The sequence below is a fragment of the Crocuta crocuta genome, unplaced genomic scaffold (assembly GCF_008692635.1).
Source record: "Crocuta crocuta isolate KB4526 unplaced genomic scaffold, BGI_CrCroc_1.0 scaffold237, whole genome shotgun sequence".
In the NCBI taxonomy this organism is placed as follows: domain Eukaryota; kingdom Metazoa; phylum Chordata; class Mammalia; order Carnivora; family Hyaenidae; genus Crocuta; species Crocuta crocuta.
In genome coordinates, this window is record NW_027531914.1 from 1,998,496 (window position 1) to 2,017,599 (window position 19,104).

The window sequence follows — 19,104 nt, forward strand, 5'->3', positions numbered from 1 at the left end:
GTATAATGAGGTGACCCCTTCACCCTGCCTGAGCCTCAGCTATGCGTCCACAATCCTGGAACTGGCACCATCACGTGCCCACTCACAAACCTGGGGTGGCAACAACAGATGTGAAAACCCTCTGTAAGTCATAAAAAGCCCTCATACACGTTAGGCACTGGTATCACCTCCTCCCTCTAGGGCATTTTCACAAAGCCCGGAATGCTTGCATTTTAGAGTATTTATCCCACTTATACTTTACTCTTTTTCTATTTCATCTTTCCAAATGCATTTGGAATTTACATAGCTTAAAATTTTATCATACGCTTCCTACAACAGAAGAGTAACATCTAGAATGTGGGCTATACACTACTGAGGTGGAAACTACTCTTAAAAATAAAACCAACCAAACAGCACCCAGCTTACTCCCTCCTCAAAATAAGAACAGTTAGAAAACTCAGCGCTAATTTTCCAATTCCCAATCATTACCCAGTCTCTTATCTCTTACTCTATGAGAGGGTGGAAAGATCCCTGGGACAAAGATAATCTAAACGGCACATGAAAAGCTGGCATTGAAAACAACAACAAGAAGAAACCAAACGAGAAGAAACAAACAACAAGAAGAAACAAGAAAACAAAACAAAACGCCGGCACTGACCCTTTCCCTGGCGTTGACAGGTGTGTGTACGTAAATGTGTCCAGTTCCAGTGGGGGATAGAGGTGGAGGAGTCAATTGATGAAGAAGAGAGGTAGAGAAGGACAACAAAGAATTAGCTCATTAAATATGATGATTGTAAGAAGGAAGTCCTTTATGCAGTCAGCTGCACCCAGAGTTACATCTATAACATTGCTTCCCTTTCCTGCCTACACAGGTTTACAAAGTTTGTAGTCTTGTGACAAATGTTTCTGTCATCTTCTACTTAAGTGAAACCCACCATCTAATGGGTCCTGTAATTAGAAAACTTAGCTGTATCTTCTAAGACACCTGTTTTAAGGGTGCAGGCCACTGACTGGGCAATTACCCTGTCCTCACCACAGGAGACTTTTGCTGTCCCCTCCATGGGACAATGCCAGCCCAAGGTACTCACGCGTTACCAACATCAATGTGGAACATCTGTGTGGACATCAGTGTGGAACAATGTGTGGAAAATAAGCTTCTGAGATACTTGTCACTATACTGAGCTGGGGCCCAGATGAAACACAATAGATTCCTATCTATATATGTTTCTAAGACACGTATATTGAAATAAAAAATTTCAAACCTGGAGTCAAATATTTATTAAATATTGGAGCATTGTCGAAAGAGTGGCTGCAGTTTTAACGACCTAGTTACACAGTCAGGGAAGGAACTAGGAAGGCCCTAGTCCTGTAGGCAGGGGAAAAAAATGGAAACCTATCATCTTGATTCCAGAAAGATAATGTGAGCTAGGAAATCTTTTTTTTTTAGAAAAATTAAAGATAAACTAGTATAAAGTTTAACATGATACAAAATAAAGTAGAAATCAATAGATTACCTAATACAATGGAGTCTTCTCTAGCAGACCTATATCATAATGAGTTATTACAGGTGAGACCTTACTGATATTGGTTTCCTGTGATTCCTTTCACGGGATCTGAGACAGGCCTGCCTTATGCCAAATTCCATTCAACCACAGGTCATTTAACTAAAATGTCAGAGTAGTCCCCCTCCTTTAAAATGCAATAAATAATTTAGAGGACTCTATTAACATGTAAACTACTTTCTGATTTCCTGTGTGTCACATTTTTTTTCTGTACCTTATAAATAAAAAATACAAAAATAAAAATCCACCAGATACATTGAAATCCACATAGTATACAGTAAAATCTCACAAAGACAAATAATCTACTTTCAACAAATATGCTCTTAGAAATGCCAAAGGACTCAAATTAACTTCAAGAGAATTTATTTTTCAAAAATCAGAAGAAGACAGTTGTATCTGAGTGGATTATTTCCTTAACTGAGATCTGGGGCAATATCATCCCTTAGTTGGGTATAAAACATCAACTTTCAGATAAAAATAGTTTTTATAGTTAAGTGAGGATTGCTTGGTTCCAGTTGTTTTGAAGCTCTGCATGACAACATCATCCCATTTTGAAGACTGGATAACTGTTTCAGTGAATGGAAATAAACTCCTAGTCAGTCGAGCTAGTTCTACACAAAACCACAGAGCAAAGAGAGAGAGAGCTGCTTGGTGGCCAAGACTTGTATGACTTGGGCTTCCACTGCCTAATGTTATACCTACTCATACCTACTAATGATAGGGGTTGCTTCTGGGAGGAGAGAGAGAATGGATGACGAGGTGTGAATGGTTTTCACAATTTACTCTTTAAAAAAAAAAAAGATTTTAAGTAATCTGTACACCCAGCATGGGACTCAAACTCACAACCCTGAGACTAAGAGTCACATGCTCTACAGACTGAACTAGCCAGGCACCCCCACTATTTATTCTTCATACTTTTGTACTTTACTTTCACCCATGAAGAGTGTATCCATGTCTTCCTTGACTTCCTAGTTCTTCAGAGCAGTAAAGGTCATTATTAGCTTGTGAATGAATGATTTTTCACTTCATATCTAATAGACAAAGTCAGGTGAAGGAAAGAAAAAAAAACCCAGAAGTTCAAGATTTTCCATTAACTCCTGATAACATTTGAGTATTATGCCGCTTTATACAACTGCAGTAGGATTTATGGGATTCAAGTCCAAGTTCAAACTCTCCATGTATTCTGGGGGCTGGGACACCTGCAGGTGCCTTTCATCTCTTACTTGAGTAAGTGCTGTTTTTGAACTTCTTCTGATACTGTTCTCTGAGTAGCAATTGCTCCTGGAAGGGCCATTCCAACTGTAATCTCTTCTCTACATCAGAAGGGATGGATCCAGATTTACAAATATCTGCAAATGGAAGAACTAGTTTAGAGAATCTGTTTTCACAGTGATAAGGTTGAAATCCCATATATTTATTTAGTTACCTATTTATGTGACTAAAGCAGGATAATTATGTTCTTGGTTTTTAGGAAGAAGATCAGAAAAAGATACATTCTGTTACATACATCAAATTTGCAGCTAACCAATCACCACACAAAAAAACAACCAAAGGGCAGGTTTCCTAAGAGACACTGGACATACACTGGACACAAATATACTGGGCATAACTTCAAGTTATTTAACAATTCAGAAAACTCCTCAGAAACTTGAAATTACTAGAGAATCCCACTGAAGAAAACAGTTCAGAAATGCCTGGATCTCGGTTAAGTGTCTGACTCTTGATATCGGCTCAGGTCATGATCTCACAGTTTGTGGGTTCAAGCTGAATGTCGGACTCTGCACTTCACAGCGTGAAGCCTGCTTGGGATTCTCTCTCTCTCTTTCTCTCTCTCTCCCCCTCCCCCACTTGTGCTTTCCCTCTTTCTCTCAAAATAAAAAAAAAGAGAGAACAGTTTAATTCTCTTAAGGTTCACTTTCAAGGTACATAAAAATTTGTTTTGCTGGACTCTATCTGCTTTGTGATTATTTGTTCTTGCCATCATAGCAGGACAGGAAATGTTGACTTTTTCTTTTCCTTCAACTATGGTGTCCTCAAAGCTTCTGAGACCAGACATGTACACTTGGAAAACTCAGCCGCTACACTGTCAGGCTGACTGTGCTTCTTTATCACAAGCCAGCAGAGCCTCTGGGCGCTCGCTACCATGGCTGGCTGATCTGCCCGCAACTTCCTTTCTGGGAAGCTGCACATTCTGGCTTTCTGGCAGCCGCTGCCTCATCCATCCCTGGGCTCACAGAGGATGCTTCAGAGGCCACGGCACTTCCCCTCTACCACCACTTACACACACAGGATGAAGAAAATGGATGGGGAAAGGCCAGTCCCCGGTCTGAACTCAAGACCTTTCGGACACACACGACTGACGGGCAGTGTCAAGTCCGGACATCAACTATTCCCATATGTTATGTTAAGAGAACTCTCCTGCCTTTTTTTTTTTTCCATTTTTTTCTAATTAGTCTTCTATCAGTTTTGGCCCAATTACTGATTAACTGTTCTGGACACTTCCTAACTGAAGGAAACAGAAGGAAAATATGTAACATATGAAATAATGACATACCATTCACTAAGACAGACATTATCATAATTCAATGATGTATACCTTGTTTTTCATAATTGTTAGGATAATGACTTAACTTCCATTTGATGGCTGTATAGCACTTAGGAAAGACATAGAGCAAATCCTCATCACTCCCTAAGGCATTTTTCTCAGGAGGAGCCAACAGACTTCCAATATCAGGATCACCTGAGGAGCTTCTAAACTCATAATCTAAGGTTGGAACACAGAATCCAGATATTCAAACTCACCCCAGCTGACTGTGGATGGTCAATAAAGTTTGACCATCACTGCCCAATCAACGCAGTCTTAAAATCCATTCTAAGAAGCAGAATGTATCTCCACAGCCTCTTGTCATACCTTTCATCCACATTCTATTTTCAGAATAAATGGATTTCAGTCCATAGCTTGCGTCTTCAGCTGGAAATACTCTTTTCAAATCAACACATTTCTACCACACACTCTTGCTAAGCAGCTGTGTCCTTCAGCTACAATCATTGTCCTATTTACAGAACCATTAACTCTCAGTTATACCCAGCACACATTTTTTTGGTGAGGTCTCACGTTCGTGAAAACATCGGGAGGAGGAAACCTGCCCACTGCTTCCTCCTTTTGTGTGGGTACCTTCAGTGGTCAGTTGGGAGCCCTTGGTGTCTTATTAATTGTTAGATCTTGGTAATAACGCTTCTCTGAGAAAGCTCAAGCCTGACTCAAGTGAATCAAAAGATATCGTGAGTCTTTAAAAAGTTCACCCTGGTTGACTTGAGACTGCCAGTAACTTCTCTCTTCAAAGGTTGGTTCTTTCTTGGGATCAAAAATGAGGAAGTCTGTCTTGGTGCCACCAAATCTCAGGAACGCAGGAGACAAACCTCTGGCCAAAGTGCGAAGCTTTGTGGAACTGTTGGAAGACAAGCAAGAAATTAGAGTTATTTTTTCCCAAGACAATCCAGTGAAACCTGTTTACCCTCGTCTCTATAGGTGGACCTATTTCTTAATATCGAGTTATACGGGCCTTGGAGGGAGAAGTCCTATGGCTATCATGGGGAAATCTTCTCAGTCTGAATCTTTTTCTTTTTTAAGTTTATTTATTTATTTAGAGAGAGAGAAAGAGAGAGAACCAGGAAGGGGCAGGGAGAGAAGAGTAGAGAGAGAGAATCCCAAGCAGGCTCTGCACCGTTAATGCAGAGCCTGATGCAGGGCTGCAGCCCATGAACCATGAGATTATGACATGAGCTGATATCAAGAGTCAGATGCTCAACTGACTGAGCCATGCAGGTGCCCTTCAGCCTGAATATAATTGCAAGGTCGCACTTCAAGGCACCTGCAGGCAACTTGGAGCTCTGACTCTGGCAAGAACTTTTATTTTAACTTGACAAGTAAGCAAGTGTTCAGTACTTTCAAAAAACCTGTAACCTTTTATGATCGATGGAGGAAAAGAGGTTAAGAGAGTGGAAACTACAGGAAAGATGACTCTGTGTTTCTTTGAAAAATAGATTGTTTTCAAAAAATTTTATGTTCCCAGAGAAGTTCATAAATGACTTAGGATTCTTCCTCTTCTCCCTAACTCGAGCTTTCAATGAAAGCCATTCTTCTAAATGTAAGTCAGATGAATTAGACAGATAAGACTCTAATTCCTATCATTAACAACTCCAACTTGAGCAATTCTTTTTTATTTTTATTTTTTATTTATTTATTGAGAGAGAGAGCGAGAGAGACAGAGTGTGAGCCAGGGAAGGGCAGAGAGAGAGGGAGACACAGAATCTGAAGCAGGCTCCAGGCTCTGAGCTGTCAGCACAAAGCCCTTCATGGGGCTCGAATGCACCAACTGTGAGATCGTGACCTGAGCCAAAGTCAGATGCTCAACGAACGGAGCCACCCAGGTGCCCCTTCAATTTGAGCAATTCTAAATGCATATCTCATCAAGTAAAAAATGTTTCTGATAGGTGCCTAGTATGTGCTCACATGGCACCAAATGCTACAGAATGGAAGTAGAATGATTTATAATCCTTTCCCTCAGAAAGGTCAAGATGTCATGAATATTTAAGTGAACAAAATGAAGAGAATAGAAGAGCCAGGTGACAGGGACACCTGCCATACATTTCTGAAATCTCACACATGTGATTCTGGCCACCCTGTGCTCTGAATTCTCTTTAAACACATAAAATCCATGCGGTGTAGTTCTTTGTCATGGTCCAATCAGTTAATGTGCATGTAGGTCCTTTCATATTGGAAAATCATTCTAGGAGGACTAATCGACAATACCTCTTAACGCCCTAATAAAGAGAGACCTTACCTAAACTTTGAAATTTAAAATTTTTTGAATCTAAAAATTTAGGGTATTGCTTAACTATACATACTGCTATGTAAAATGTTTGAAAAATGTCTTTAGGGGCTCCTGGGTGGCTCAGTCAGTTAAGCACCCAACTTTTGTTTTGGCTCAGGTCATGGTCTCATGGTTCATGAGTCTGAGCCCCATATCGGCCTCTGTGCAGACAGCTCAGAGCCCACTTGGGATTCTCTCTTCCCCTCTCTCTCTGCCTCTCCCCTGCTTGCTCACTCTCCTTCTCAAAATAAATTAATAAACTTAAAAAAAATTTTTAAAAGATAATTTTATTTATGCTTAGAAAAGAGAAATTAAAAGATGGAAATGCACCAAAGGATAAGTCTCCTGCATTAAAAATTTCAGTGACTCCTCCTCACTATTTTTACTGTACTCTGTAGGCACTTTTGCCTTCATGATCCAATTCCTCTATTAAAAAATATTTAAAATTGTATTTTATGATGACATTTCTATAAAGACAAACACTATTATATTGAAATATTTTCTTTGACCTAAAAGTTCATTTTCTTTGGATCTTAAAAGAACTTAGAGGGGCTCCTGGGTGGCTCAGTCAGTTACACATCTGAATTCACCTAGGTCATGATCTTGTAGTTTATGGGTTTGAGCTCCACATTGGACTCTGTGCTGACAGCGCTGAGCCTGCTTTGGATTCTCCCCCTCACCATCTCTGCCCCTCCCCTGCTCGAGCTTTGTCTCTCAAAAATAAATAAGTAAATCTTAAAAAAAAAAAAAGAACTTAGAATATTTTCATGGGTGCCTAAATATGTTGTGGGTCCTAGTATGAGGAAATGCAGCACAAAGTCAGGCTTCAGAAATGAAATCCTCACACCACTTGAAAATAAACAGAAATGCTAACTTGGACTATGTAAGGATCAGAAGAAAGCCATTTCCACTTTGCTACAACCCCCCCCCCCCCAAAAAAAAAAGGCTGTGGGGAGGGGAAGGGAGTGCTGTCGTTGGCTGGGCACAGAGTTTCAGTTTGGGAAGATAAGAGAGTTTGAAGATGCTTGGTAGTAATGGTTGCAGAACAGTGGATACATTTTTTTTTTAATTTTTAATGTTGATTTTTGAGAGACAGACAGAGTGTGTGTGAGGGGGGTGGGGCAGAGAGAGAGAGGGAGACACAGAATCTGAGGCAGGCTCCAGGCTCTGAGCTGTCAGCACAGAGCCCAAAGCAGGGCTAAAACTCAAGAACTGTGAGATCAGGACATAAGCCGAAGTCGGACACTTAACCGACTGAGCCACCCAGGTGCCCCAACAGTGGATATACTTAATGGCACTGAATTACACACTTAAAATGGTTCAATGATACGTTTTATGTTTGGCATATTTTACCACAATTAAAAAAAACCCACATAGTGTGATTTCAGCAATGAAAATAATATATATAGAAGGAGATAACAGGGGGCATTACTATGTACTGAGATGGATGGTAGACTCTTTTCTGATTTTAGGAGTTTTCCATAATAAGCAAATGACATTTTAATTCATACAAGGTGATTTTGTATATATGTTTCTATATTTTTAAGACTAGGTGAAGAAACCAGAATTTAGTGAAGGGAGACATAGCTATCCACTAATCAATAAATATACATGGCAGGCCATTCTGCCAGGCCTTATGCTAGTTGCTGGGGATAAAACAGCAAACAAGAGGGGCACCTGAGTGGCTCAGTTGGTTAAGTGTCCAGCTTCGGCTCAGGTCATGATCTCACGGTTCGTGGGTTCGAGCCCCACGTCGGGCTCTGTGCTGTCAGCTCAGAGCCTGGAGCCTGCTTCAGATTCTGTGTCTCCCTCTCTCTCTGACCCTCCCCTGTTCATTCTGTCTCTCTCTCTCTCTCTCAGAAATTAAACAAACAAGCAAACAAGACAGAGATTGCTCACGTACAATTTACAATCTTGCATATATACATATATACAAGGAAGTAGGCAATTCCAAAAGAGTGTTATGAGAACATACAAAGGGGATCCTAACCCAGATTTTGGGGCTGGGGATAGGGTGTAGCTAGAAATTTTCAGAAGAAGTAGTTTCACTGTTAGACATTCAAAAGGAATAAATCTGATCCAGATCAAAGATAGGTGGGACTGAAGGAAGTGTTCCAGGCAGAGGGAAATGTCTGTGAAGACCAGAGGTACAAGAGAATACGGCACCGCTGAAGGGCTAACAGGTGTAGGTAGAGCCTACAGATTGAGGGCAGGGAGCTGCAGTGGAGGACGGACTGGAGAGGCAAACAGGGGCGCACCATGGAGGGACTGTGAGCCGCCATGTCCTGGACTCCAACTTTCTGTGAGGGCACATCGGGTTACGGAAGGATTTGAAGCAGTGGGATAGGCTCACTAGACCTCTATTTTGGAAAAGAATCTCAGATTGTAGTGTAAATAATTGAAGAGAAGGACCGAGACGATGGTCATATTTACATAAACAGAAAGTGATGGGCTGAGATAACAGCAGTGAGGATGGAGAGAGGTGGATACATTCAAGACCCCTGTGGTGGTAGAACTACCAGATTTGGTGTTTAATTAGACACTGCAGAAGAGTCAAGGATTACCTCTGGGAAGCGTCTTGGAAGATGGTAATGTTGTGGAGATAAAGAACAGGTGATAGATTGGAGACGGGGATGAGGGCAAGGGGAGGGTATCAGTTTTGTAATATTTGAGGTGCTAAAGGAACACCAAAAAACGTTATTTCCCTCTGGCCCTCGATCACGTGTAATAGGAACTCAGAACGCAGAGTCCTCGATCAAACTGTCAAAAACTAGTAACCCCCAGCCCACAGGTGCAAAGACACAGCCCTAAAACTGATACAAGGTACTTCCTCAGAGTCGCTTCAGACTGGTTCCGTTCCCTGTGCCTTTGGCCAGGCACTGATTCCAGTCCTTGGCATTTTGATCACATTGGATGATAGAGGAAGCTCATTTAGATTTGTTATGTAGCTGGTATTTGCAAGCAATACCAGACGCTGGTGCTTTCTGGGAAATGGAGAGAAAGCTAGCACAATGTAGAAGGAGCTATGGTACCTCAAGATACCTATCTGTGCACAGCCCACGTCAGATGCCCGGGTCCCAGAGCCTGCTTCCCAGAGATAGTGACTACACCACCTTGGGGTCACTCTCGATCACAGTGCCTTGCATGTTCTTCAAAGGATTCATTGCTTCCTGAAATTAACTTCCTTATTTATTTGCTTGGTTTACTATCTGTCTCCTCTCCACTGCTGTAAGCTCTTATCTGTCTGACTCATCGGGATCTCCTTAGCACCTACATAAGTGCAAGGCACACAGTGGCGCTTAATAAATATTTGTTACGTGAATGAACAAAGGAGTGCATCCTGGTGAAAGGGCAAGTAGAGCCAACAAAGACTGTTTTCTGAACACGATCAAAACTCAATGCTATAGCTCCTGCCAAGTAAAGGAAGTCACATGCTTCAAAGTATTAGTATTAAAGACCTTTTGACAATCTCCTTTGCAGGGAAACATTTCCTTGTTTTGAGAATACAATACTGATGCCCTCTGACAAAAACCAGACTTTAAACAGCTGCAAACCCCGCTTCTATCATATACAGAAAAAGTAAAGGGGGCGGAGACTCTACCACCAGCACGTGTTACGGAAATAACAAAAGAACACATAAAAGCAGCCGCAGATCTTCCATTTCCGGAGCACTTTGTTAGGAGAAGGAAAAGACTGCAGGTATTTTTATCTTACCTTAGGTGTAAAAATAAGCTGCTTATCTCCGACAAAGAAGCAAAGGTGTGCTGGGGCTCATAGCAGCTGTGACAGCCAGTTGTTGTATTTTGAGAACAAGTTGTTAAACTGTTGGCAGTCTGAAATCAGCCATGGGGGAAGTATTTGTACCACAGAAATCAGAAAAAAATAACCACCCAGAAACAAACAAACAAACAAACAAACAAACAAACCCATAAATCAGTTTCCCCTCCTCCCCAAGAGCCCACTGCCAAACATTTTCTAGCACACCACTTAGGAATTCAAGCCCTGGGAAGGGGTGAGACCACTCAGGAGATTCCGTGATGTGCAAAGAAGGCCTACGGAAGGCCTACGTCGAGGCCTGAGGAATGTTGAACATTTGAGACAAGCTAGAGAAAGAGATGAAGTGTTAAAGAGGGGGCGGGGAAGCCCCAGAAACAGAGGCAACATAGAGTTTCGATCCTGAACCTTGCCAAATGCTTCCAAGAGCCTCTGTTACTTTGCTAGGACTGCAGTAACAAAGTACACAGGGACATTTACTGTCTTAAAAAAATTTTTTTAAATGTGTATTCATCTTTGAGAGACAGGGAGAGACAGAGCATGAGTGGGATAGGGGCAGAGAGAGAGGGAGACACAGCATCTAAAGCAGGCTTCAGGCTCCGAGCTGTCAGCCCAGAGCCCAACACAGGGGGCTCGAGCCCACATACTGTGAGATCATGACCTCAGTTGAAATCAGACACTTTACTGACTGAGCCACCCAGGTGCCAATATATTTACTTTCTTTTAGATGTGGAGGCTAGAAATATGAAATCAAGGTGTTGGCAAGGCCACACTCCCTCTAAAGTTACTGGGGAAGGATACATTCCAAGTTCTCTCCCAGCTTCTGGTGATTTCCCTGTGGCAGCGTTAACTCCAGTCTTCACACAGCACTCTCTCTGTGTGCGTATCTGTCTCCGAATTTCCTCATTTTGTAAGAACATCGGTCATAATGGATTAGGGCTCCCTCTGTTCCAGTACAACTAGTTCTTAACTAATTATATCCTCAGTGGTACTATTTCCAAATACGGTCTCATGCTGAGGTACAGGGCTAAGACTTCAATGTATGAACTGTGGGGGACACTGAGAAATTCAACCCATGACTGAGACCGAATAAGATACAGACTGAAAGGTGTTGATTGGATTTTGCAGTAAAAGGCCATTGGTGATACTGTAGACATTGACATGTTAGGGACATCGTGAAGGTGGACCAAGGGAGGGGTGGGCAGTAAGGAAGTCCACAAAGGGGAGGAGAGAAAGAGGGCAGTTACTGCAGAGGCACACATACAAGGTGGCATTTGAGACAGGAAAGACTTGAGACGTTTCTACGCTGTGAGGAAGGACCCAGGCAAAAGGGAGATGTTAAAGACAGGAGAGAAGACAAGAAGAGATGACTGATACAGCAAAGTCCTTGGGGGAGGTTGCAGGGGACAGCGCAGAGCTAGAAGCACTGGCCTGAGGAGAGAAAAAGGAAGAAAGCTAGATGTGGCCATGGTATGGGTGCAGGTTTGGTGGCAGGTTTGTCCAATGACTTCATTTTCTTTGGAAAGCAGAAATGTGGTCATAGGCTGAGTGGTGAGGCAGAGGTGGTATCAGAATTGTAAGGACATAGAGCATGAGAGGCAGGGAAATGAAGAATTAAGGGGTAGCACTAGGGCCGAGTAAGTCCAGAGGTCACGAATTTATAGGGCAACCCATGTGGCTGGGACATTCCCCTCGGCCCCAGGACCTAATAGCCCAGCTATTCAGGGAGGCACACTAAGACAGGAGGCAGAGGCAAATACATAAAAGTGGTGTATTAATATGCACTATGATTCATAATTAGGTAATATTTTCCCTTCCCAGACTTTGTGGTAACCTTCCCCTGGAAAGGAAAACTACAGCTGGACTAAGCTTGGTTTGGGTTTAGCAGGAAGAACAATGCGGCAGGAGTTTGGGGATGTTCCCACAAGAATGATTCATGTGGTAAGCCAGGTGAGATGTAGAAATAGTAGAGACAGGAAAAGGCTCTTCAGTGGAGGTAGGTAACAAAGAGTTGTGGTGGATCCACAGAGTGAAAATGTAAGAGGGTAAGGAGTGTAGTCTAAGAATCGGAGATTTTCATTTAAGTCTTCAGATGTTGAAAGGTTCTTAATGATGAAAAGAGGCATGGCCATGGCATTAGGTGGTTGAAACGGGGTGAAGCGGTATGTGCTAGTAAGCTGGCTCCCTAAAAGCAAGTGAGCTGTTGTTTAGCACTTGCCAATTTCCATGGTGTAAATACTCACTAAGGCAGATTCAAGATGGCAGCATTGATGTCAGTGAATGTGGAATTGGGAAGAGATGCACACATTTTCATAAGACAGCACAAGCTGTTTCCAATACAACACCGAGTAAAGAGGATTGTGAAGCGTGGATGTGAAGAAATTGAGAGACAGTTTATTCAAGTACACTTGAAGCCATCTAGGATGATGGCGGAACATGGGAGAGGTGAGAAAATTGAAATCAATGCTGATCTTTAATCGATAAGAAGAGTCAGAGCAAAGCACAGTGCAGTTAAGGAGCATAGGATGAGAGCCAAACATAGAGGGAGTGTGCCTCACAGTGGAGTCATGACCGTCATCTCTAGCATGCACTAGGTTTGTGAAAACTCAGTGTTTCGGACACTTTGCATACATTATTTTACTCAATCCCAAAACAAACCAGTGAGGAAGGTGTCATTATTATCCTCTTTTTACAGACAAGGAACCTGAACAAAAGAAGGCTACTGCCCAAGGTAACAATCCAGTAGGGATCTGAACTACATTCAAAATGGTGGGTACGTTGGTGAACCGGAAAAGGGCTGCGGTACTTGGAGAATGCACAGTTTCTACTCCAAAGGGCCACGTCTACTTCTCCACTTGGGTCTTTAGAGAAGAGCCAAGTTTTAGCTAGGGTGGGAATATTTTGTGAGGAGGATAGAGCAGGGAACTATGCAAAGGGCTCCAGGGAAACAAGGAAAGGTGTGGGAGAGAGAAGGGAACAATGAGCACTTCATCAGGGAGAGAGTGCTTGGCGGGGGGCAGTGGGGGGGGGTCATAAAATGTGAGTCTATGGCTTGTAACTGTTCTCAGTTCTCGGTTTCTCTGGCTGTGGTTAATTCTCTCAGCAACAGACACACAGAGGGCCTGAGGTTATTTCCAACATCGGTTTTCAAAACATGCACTTGACATTGATTATAAGTGACTTTCCAAATATGAAAAGCAACTTTGTCCATGAAGATGCAGGGATCTGATTATTGAAAGTCATTATTAATAACTATTTATCAGACTGGCAAAAAGGAACGAACTTTGCTGGAAAAAAATAAGCAAACCTTTATGAAAAGCAAGCGCAGCTGCATTACTACTGCTGTCGCCATTCGGCACCACCTTTCTGCTCTGTAGTCCCTAGGAACTCTAGCACGGACTCGCGCTCTACTTTTTTACCTTGTATTAGAGGACTGTGCTTGTGTGTGTATCTTGTGTGCACTGTGGGCTTCACTGCCAGGATGGTAACCACTAGCCACGTGTGGCTAGGATTTGACATGTGGTTAGTCTGAATTGACATGTGCTACGACTATAAAATATACACCAGATTTTGAAGACTTGGTTCGAAAAAGAATGTAAAATATCTCATTAATATTTTTATATTGGTTACATGTTGAAATGATAATACTTCGGATATTTTGCGTTACATAAAATATATTATTAAAATTAACTTCACCAGTTTCTTTACCTTTTTTAAGATGGCTTACCAAAAAATTTTATTTATTTATTTATTTTTGGTGTTTTTATTTATTTTTGAGAGAGAAACAGAGAATGAGCAAGGGAGGGGCAGAGAGAGGGAGACACAGAATCCAAAGCAGGCTCCAGGCTCTGAGCTGTCAGCACAGAGCCTGATGGTCGAACTCACAAACCGTGAGATCATGACCTGAGCTGAAGGTGGATGCTTAACTGACTGAGCCACCCAAGCGTCCTACCAAAAAGTTTTAAATTACATATGTAGTTTGCATACAAGTCTCATGTTGTATCTATTGAGCCGTGCTGGTCTGAATGCTCGCTTCTTTGAGGGCCAGTGCCTCTTCGGAGCTCTGCACATAATCAGGCTTAGGAAGTTTTTGATCGGGTTGTTGATTAGGTACCTCTGGGAAGAAGGCAAACTGAAAAGATGTCCTTTCCAATTCTAGAGCGTTCTATCATTGGAACTTAAGTTCTGTGCACTCTACATTCTCTAAATGCAAATGCGGAGGAAAAAAACCCCACATCTGTTTGCAGTGATGGGAAACCAGAACCATGCCATCTGATTAAATTTGCTTAGGACTCTGTTGACACACCTCAGAGATTTGGGCCCTGATCTTCCTACTCTCGGGTCAGTGCTTCTTTTCATTACATCAATCTTCTCAATTTGTTTCTGGACAATCTGTTTCCTGTATGCCCTACCCTACTGCCTTTATAAAATAGAAAGTGCTTACTTTAGTTTTGTATACTCACGTGCCTGCAATTAGTATCTAGGTTCAGACTCTGCTCCTTCATGAATAGCTGGCTGACTAGGGGTCAGTAACCGAGTCTCCCTAAATCTCAATCTGTTCATTTTTCTTTAATTTTTAAAAAATGTTTATTCATTTTTGAGAGAGACGGAGCATGAGCGGGGCAGGGGCAGAGAGAGGGGGAGACACAGAATCCAAAGCAGGCTCCAGGCTCTGAGCTGTCAGCACCGAACCCAACGTGGGGCTTAACCCCACCAGCCCTGAGATTATGACCTGAGCCGGAATTGAAAGCTTAACCGACTGAGCTACCCAGGTGCCTTCTTCATTTTTTAAAATGGAGGTAATAATAGTACTGACCTCATAGTTTTATAGGAAGGAATAAATGGATTAACACCTAGGAGATGCTACAAACTGGGCCTGGCATAGGACAAAGGCTCAATTAGTACCAGCTATTTTAATTACCCTCTCCTTATTACTTCAGCTTTGCTCTGCTCAGCCCTCGCCATCTTTGCCCAAGCCTCCTCCCCTTTGAGGAACTGTACCAGAACAACCCCATCTCACAGCTGTTAAGCTTAGCATTGCCTGCTGAGATGGCCAGGTCACTTTGGGCACTGTGCTAACCACCTTGGGGTGAGGGACTCTCAGACCCTCATTCAGAAGCTAGGTCTTAGCTGAGAGCGAGAGGGAGGGTGCGCCTGCTTATCTGAGGCTCAGTCTTTTCAGGTCTCAGCTGAGAACAGTATGGGAGTGTTTGCAGAGGCCCCTGGGGAGCAGGCATGGGTGACAGCCGCTGCCAAGGCAGGGGACCGGAATGGTCAGGAGCCAGCCCTGGGAGAAGCCCACATGAGCAGGAATACGCTGAGTTTTGTAAACCAAACAGTTATATCTATTGCACAATATACTCTTTTGGTTTTCATCATCCTCCAGCCTTTAACAAAAAGGTGGGAGCCAGTGGGGAAGAAAGAGAGCTATGGGAGACCAAGAGACAAAGGTATCACCCTTGCTGATCTGCAGACTGGAAGTTACGTGTGTGCGGGGGGTGGGGAGGATGGGGATGGCGCTAGTCAACGTGTTAGCTTGACTGCAGGGGGATCAGGCCTGGACCCTAAAAGTCATGCTGTAGGTGTTTTCTCTTTTGGACGCGTTTCTCCAGGAAGAATCCCCAGATGCCTTTCCTTGGGGAGAGATGGGCACTTGCTAGCTGCAGCAGCAGAGTTCTCCCGTTTCAGGAAAGTGGTTTAGTCAGTGCCTCTGTTTTTAGCAAGGCACCCCCACACCCTCTCTTTTCCTATCCTCACCCTCCCCCCCCCCACCTCCTAAGCCAGGCCTGGGGTCCTCAGACATGGATCCCGGTAGTTCAGCGTTTCTGCAGAGTAATCTTTCTGTCTCCCAACCACCTGCTGTGCCGTATTCAGCTTCCTGTTTTCAAGGGGAAGGTCAACACGTGGGGGTTCCTCTCCACCAGGAAATTCTCCCTTTTCTGCCACAGGGGAAGATGGAGGTTAACTCTGACCAAAAGAAACACATAGCGAACCGGTGAATGATTAGCAAATACTCCCCATTTTCCAGGAAGAGGCAAGGAGCTTAAATTTTGAGTACTTTGTGTCAAACACTGTGCTAAGTACTTACATATTGTCTCATGATGTCCACAAAACAATCCTACCGAAAGGCTTCAGAAGTTCTATGCTACAGGTGGAAGAATAGAGGCTTGGAGTTGCCAAGCAACCTGTACCAAGCAAGCCACCCAACTGTGGCAGAGTTGGGAATCAAGCCACTGTGGTCCTACTGCCAATCTCGTAACCATTAGGCTACCTGCTTTTATGTGCAGAATAAATTACTGAAATTAGCAATGGCAGCTCACAGTGTGGGCACAGAAAGGACAGGATGTAGGTGTTTGGCAATAATGAGATTCCCAGCTGTTTGGGTTGGTTGAGGTGTGGCCATCTCTGGAGGCTCTCATGACCTAGATGAGTGGCCTAGATGACCTGGGACTGTCCCTGCAGCTCCCTGTCCTGGGATCAGCCTGCACTTAGGAGGCAGGGGCCAGTGAACATGCACCGGTTTGTCTCTCTCGGGGGAGGGAAAAATTACAGTTGATTTTGCAGCCTCAAGTTGGAAGAATACCTTTTTATTAAGGGTCTGTAAGTCACTGCAATAGTCTCCTAGGTTTCCTTTACTTAATATTTAGATTTTTTAAAGTTTATTTCTTTATTTTGAGAGAGGCAGAGACAGTGAAAGCCAAGGGGGGACTGAGAGAGAGGGAGAGAGAGAACCCCAAGCAGGCTCCGCCATGTCACCACAGAGTCCCGTGAGGGGCTCGCAGTCATGAAACCGTGAGGTCATGACCTGAGCCCAAACCAAGAGTGGGAAGCTTAACCAACTCAGCCACGCAGATGCCCCTAATATTTAGATTGCTTTTTAAAAAAGTGTAATACTGGGGCTCCTGGGTGGCTTAGTCGGTTAAGCGTCCGACTTTCGCTTAGGTCATGATCTCGCGGTTCGTGGGTTCGAGCCCCGCGTCGGGCTCTGTGCTGACTGCCAGCNTAAAATTATATTTTATACACGCACACACACAACATACACTGCTACTCTTCTTTAAAACTTTAACATTTGACTTGTTTTCTTTTTCTTTTTTCCTTTAACCTTCCCAACGGAGTTTGAGAGAAGGACGCCTGGTCCACAATCTTACCTGTCCTACACTGTGCTGCAAGTTCAAGGGCTCACAGCCCCCCCCCCCGTCACCCCACCCCCCGGGGCACCCTGGCCCGAGTCCCCTCCTTCAGAAGTGTTTCTGGGGCAGGGGGGAAGTTACTTTTCCAAATTTCCCGGTAATACCTGCAGCTTAGTTGGCGCTCAGGCAACTCTTGCTGAACGAATGAAGGAGGGAAAGAGCGGTTTGGGGGCGGCTGTCGCGGGAGAGGGAGGGAGGAAAGGTGGGACGGGATGAAGGAGAGCGACAGGCACAGAGAGATAAAGGGTCTCGGGCGTGGCTGTCAGGAAGACAGGACCCAGGGACAGGCGGAGGCCGGCGCTTACCCCAGGAAGGTGAGGAACCGCGGGTCCGTGGCCAGGTTGGCGTCGATGGTGAAGGACAGGAAGGCGGGACTCACCAGGTGCACCGGCCGCTCGGTGGAGAAGTCCAGCGCCACGGGGTCCTCGGCCTGCGCGAGGGCCACCGGCGCGCGCAGGGAGAAGGGAGCGAGCGACCCCAGGAGCAGCAGCAGCTGCGGCTGCGGCAGCGGCAGCCCCGGCTGCCAGCGCAGCAGCATCTCGGTCTCACCTGGTCGGCCCACCCGCGGGCGCTTGNCCCACTGCGCCCAGCATCCCTCCCACTCCTGCCCCGCATCCCTCCCCCCCTCTCCCTCTTCTCGCCGCCCCGCCTCCCCGCTCACTCCCACTTCCTAGCACCCGTTCCCCCGGGGCCGGTCACGCCCACTTTCGAAATCACCCACACTCACTCGGAGGGTGCGGACGTGGCCGGGATCCAAGTGTCCGGGAGTGGAGAGGGAGCGCCCGCGGACCAGCGCGGGGCGCCTTGGACCCCGGAGCCCAAGGTCGTGGCGCACGTGTCCCACTTCCAGGCTTCACCTGGGTGGCGCCAGGTCTTCTGACCCTCAGCTAAAACTTCCAATTGAGCATTCGTCGCTCTCCCTCTCTTCTGGCTCAGCAACACTTGCTTGTCACCTGATTAACCGTGTGTCCTTTGACCAGAGAACTGTTTCCCAGGCGTATTACTTTCACCAGAAAAAAACAAAACAAAACAAAAAAACTGACCTGGGCGTTGGTTCACCTACAGCTAGACAGAGATCAACTCGCAAAAATTCCTTACCAATTTGTCATGAAAACAGTACTGGGCAGAGCCTTAACAGATCAGGGGCTCCAGTACCTGAAACTCAGGACACAAAGCCTCCACACAAGTCCGGGATAGTGACTGTCCCTTGAATTTGGAGCCTTTGCCAAATTCCCCCTCGTATATTTATCTTTAGCTGTTGGGCAAAACTCCTTCAGTTTTCCCCTGATGCCTTACATCGATAAATAACCGTGACAAGCACCCTGCACTTAGGGCTTACTCTAAGCCCTAAGAGGTGCTTTACTTGTATTCTCTTCTCTTCATTCCCACAACTCTGCCAAGTGCGCACTATGCCCCATTTACACATGAGGGCCCAGTGTCAAATTGGGATGTGAAGACAGTCACACAAATCCTGAGCAAATGGCAGTCTGTCTCTGCTGAAACATAACTTCCTCAAAGAAGCTATGCCTGAACCTCCAGGCAGCTGAAAGTCCCCATGGCACGCTCTCACCGCACCCCGAATGGGCTAGAAGTTACCACATTCGCTAGTATTGTGACTGTTGCTCCCATATTGGGCATCTGCTAGATTGTAGACTCCATGAAAGCAGAGATGGCATTTGTCTTGTCCATTGTACTTACTAAACTCATGGCTTTGTGCTTGGCACT

The 19,104-nt window shown here is 44.5% G+C and overlaps 1 protein-coding gene across 1 annotated transcript in view; it reads right to left on the reverse strand.

Annotated features, from left to right (window-relative positions):
• Positions 1-17,951, reverse strand: part of HPSE (heparanase) — a 39,672-nt gene extending 21,721 nt beyond the window's left edge. Inside the window, exons 1-3 of the mRNA XM_077774791.1 lie at positions 17,685-17,951; positions 4,845-4,990; positions 2,765-2,890 (exon numbers count right to left, since the gene is read on the reverse strand). Of these exons, the coding sequence (XP_077630917.1) occupies positions 2,765-2,890; positions 4,845-4,990; positions 17,685-17,917 (505 nt within the window). The 5' untranslated portion in view covers positions 17,918-17,951. The remainder of the gene's footprint in view (positions 1-2,764; positions 2,891-4,844; positions 4,991-17,684) is intronic.
• Between the last annotated feature and the right edge of the window lie 1,153 nt (positions 17,952-19,104).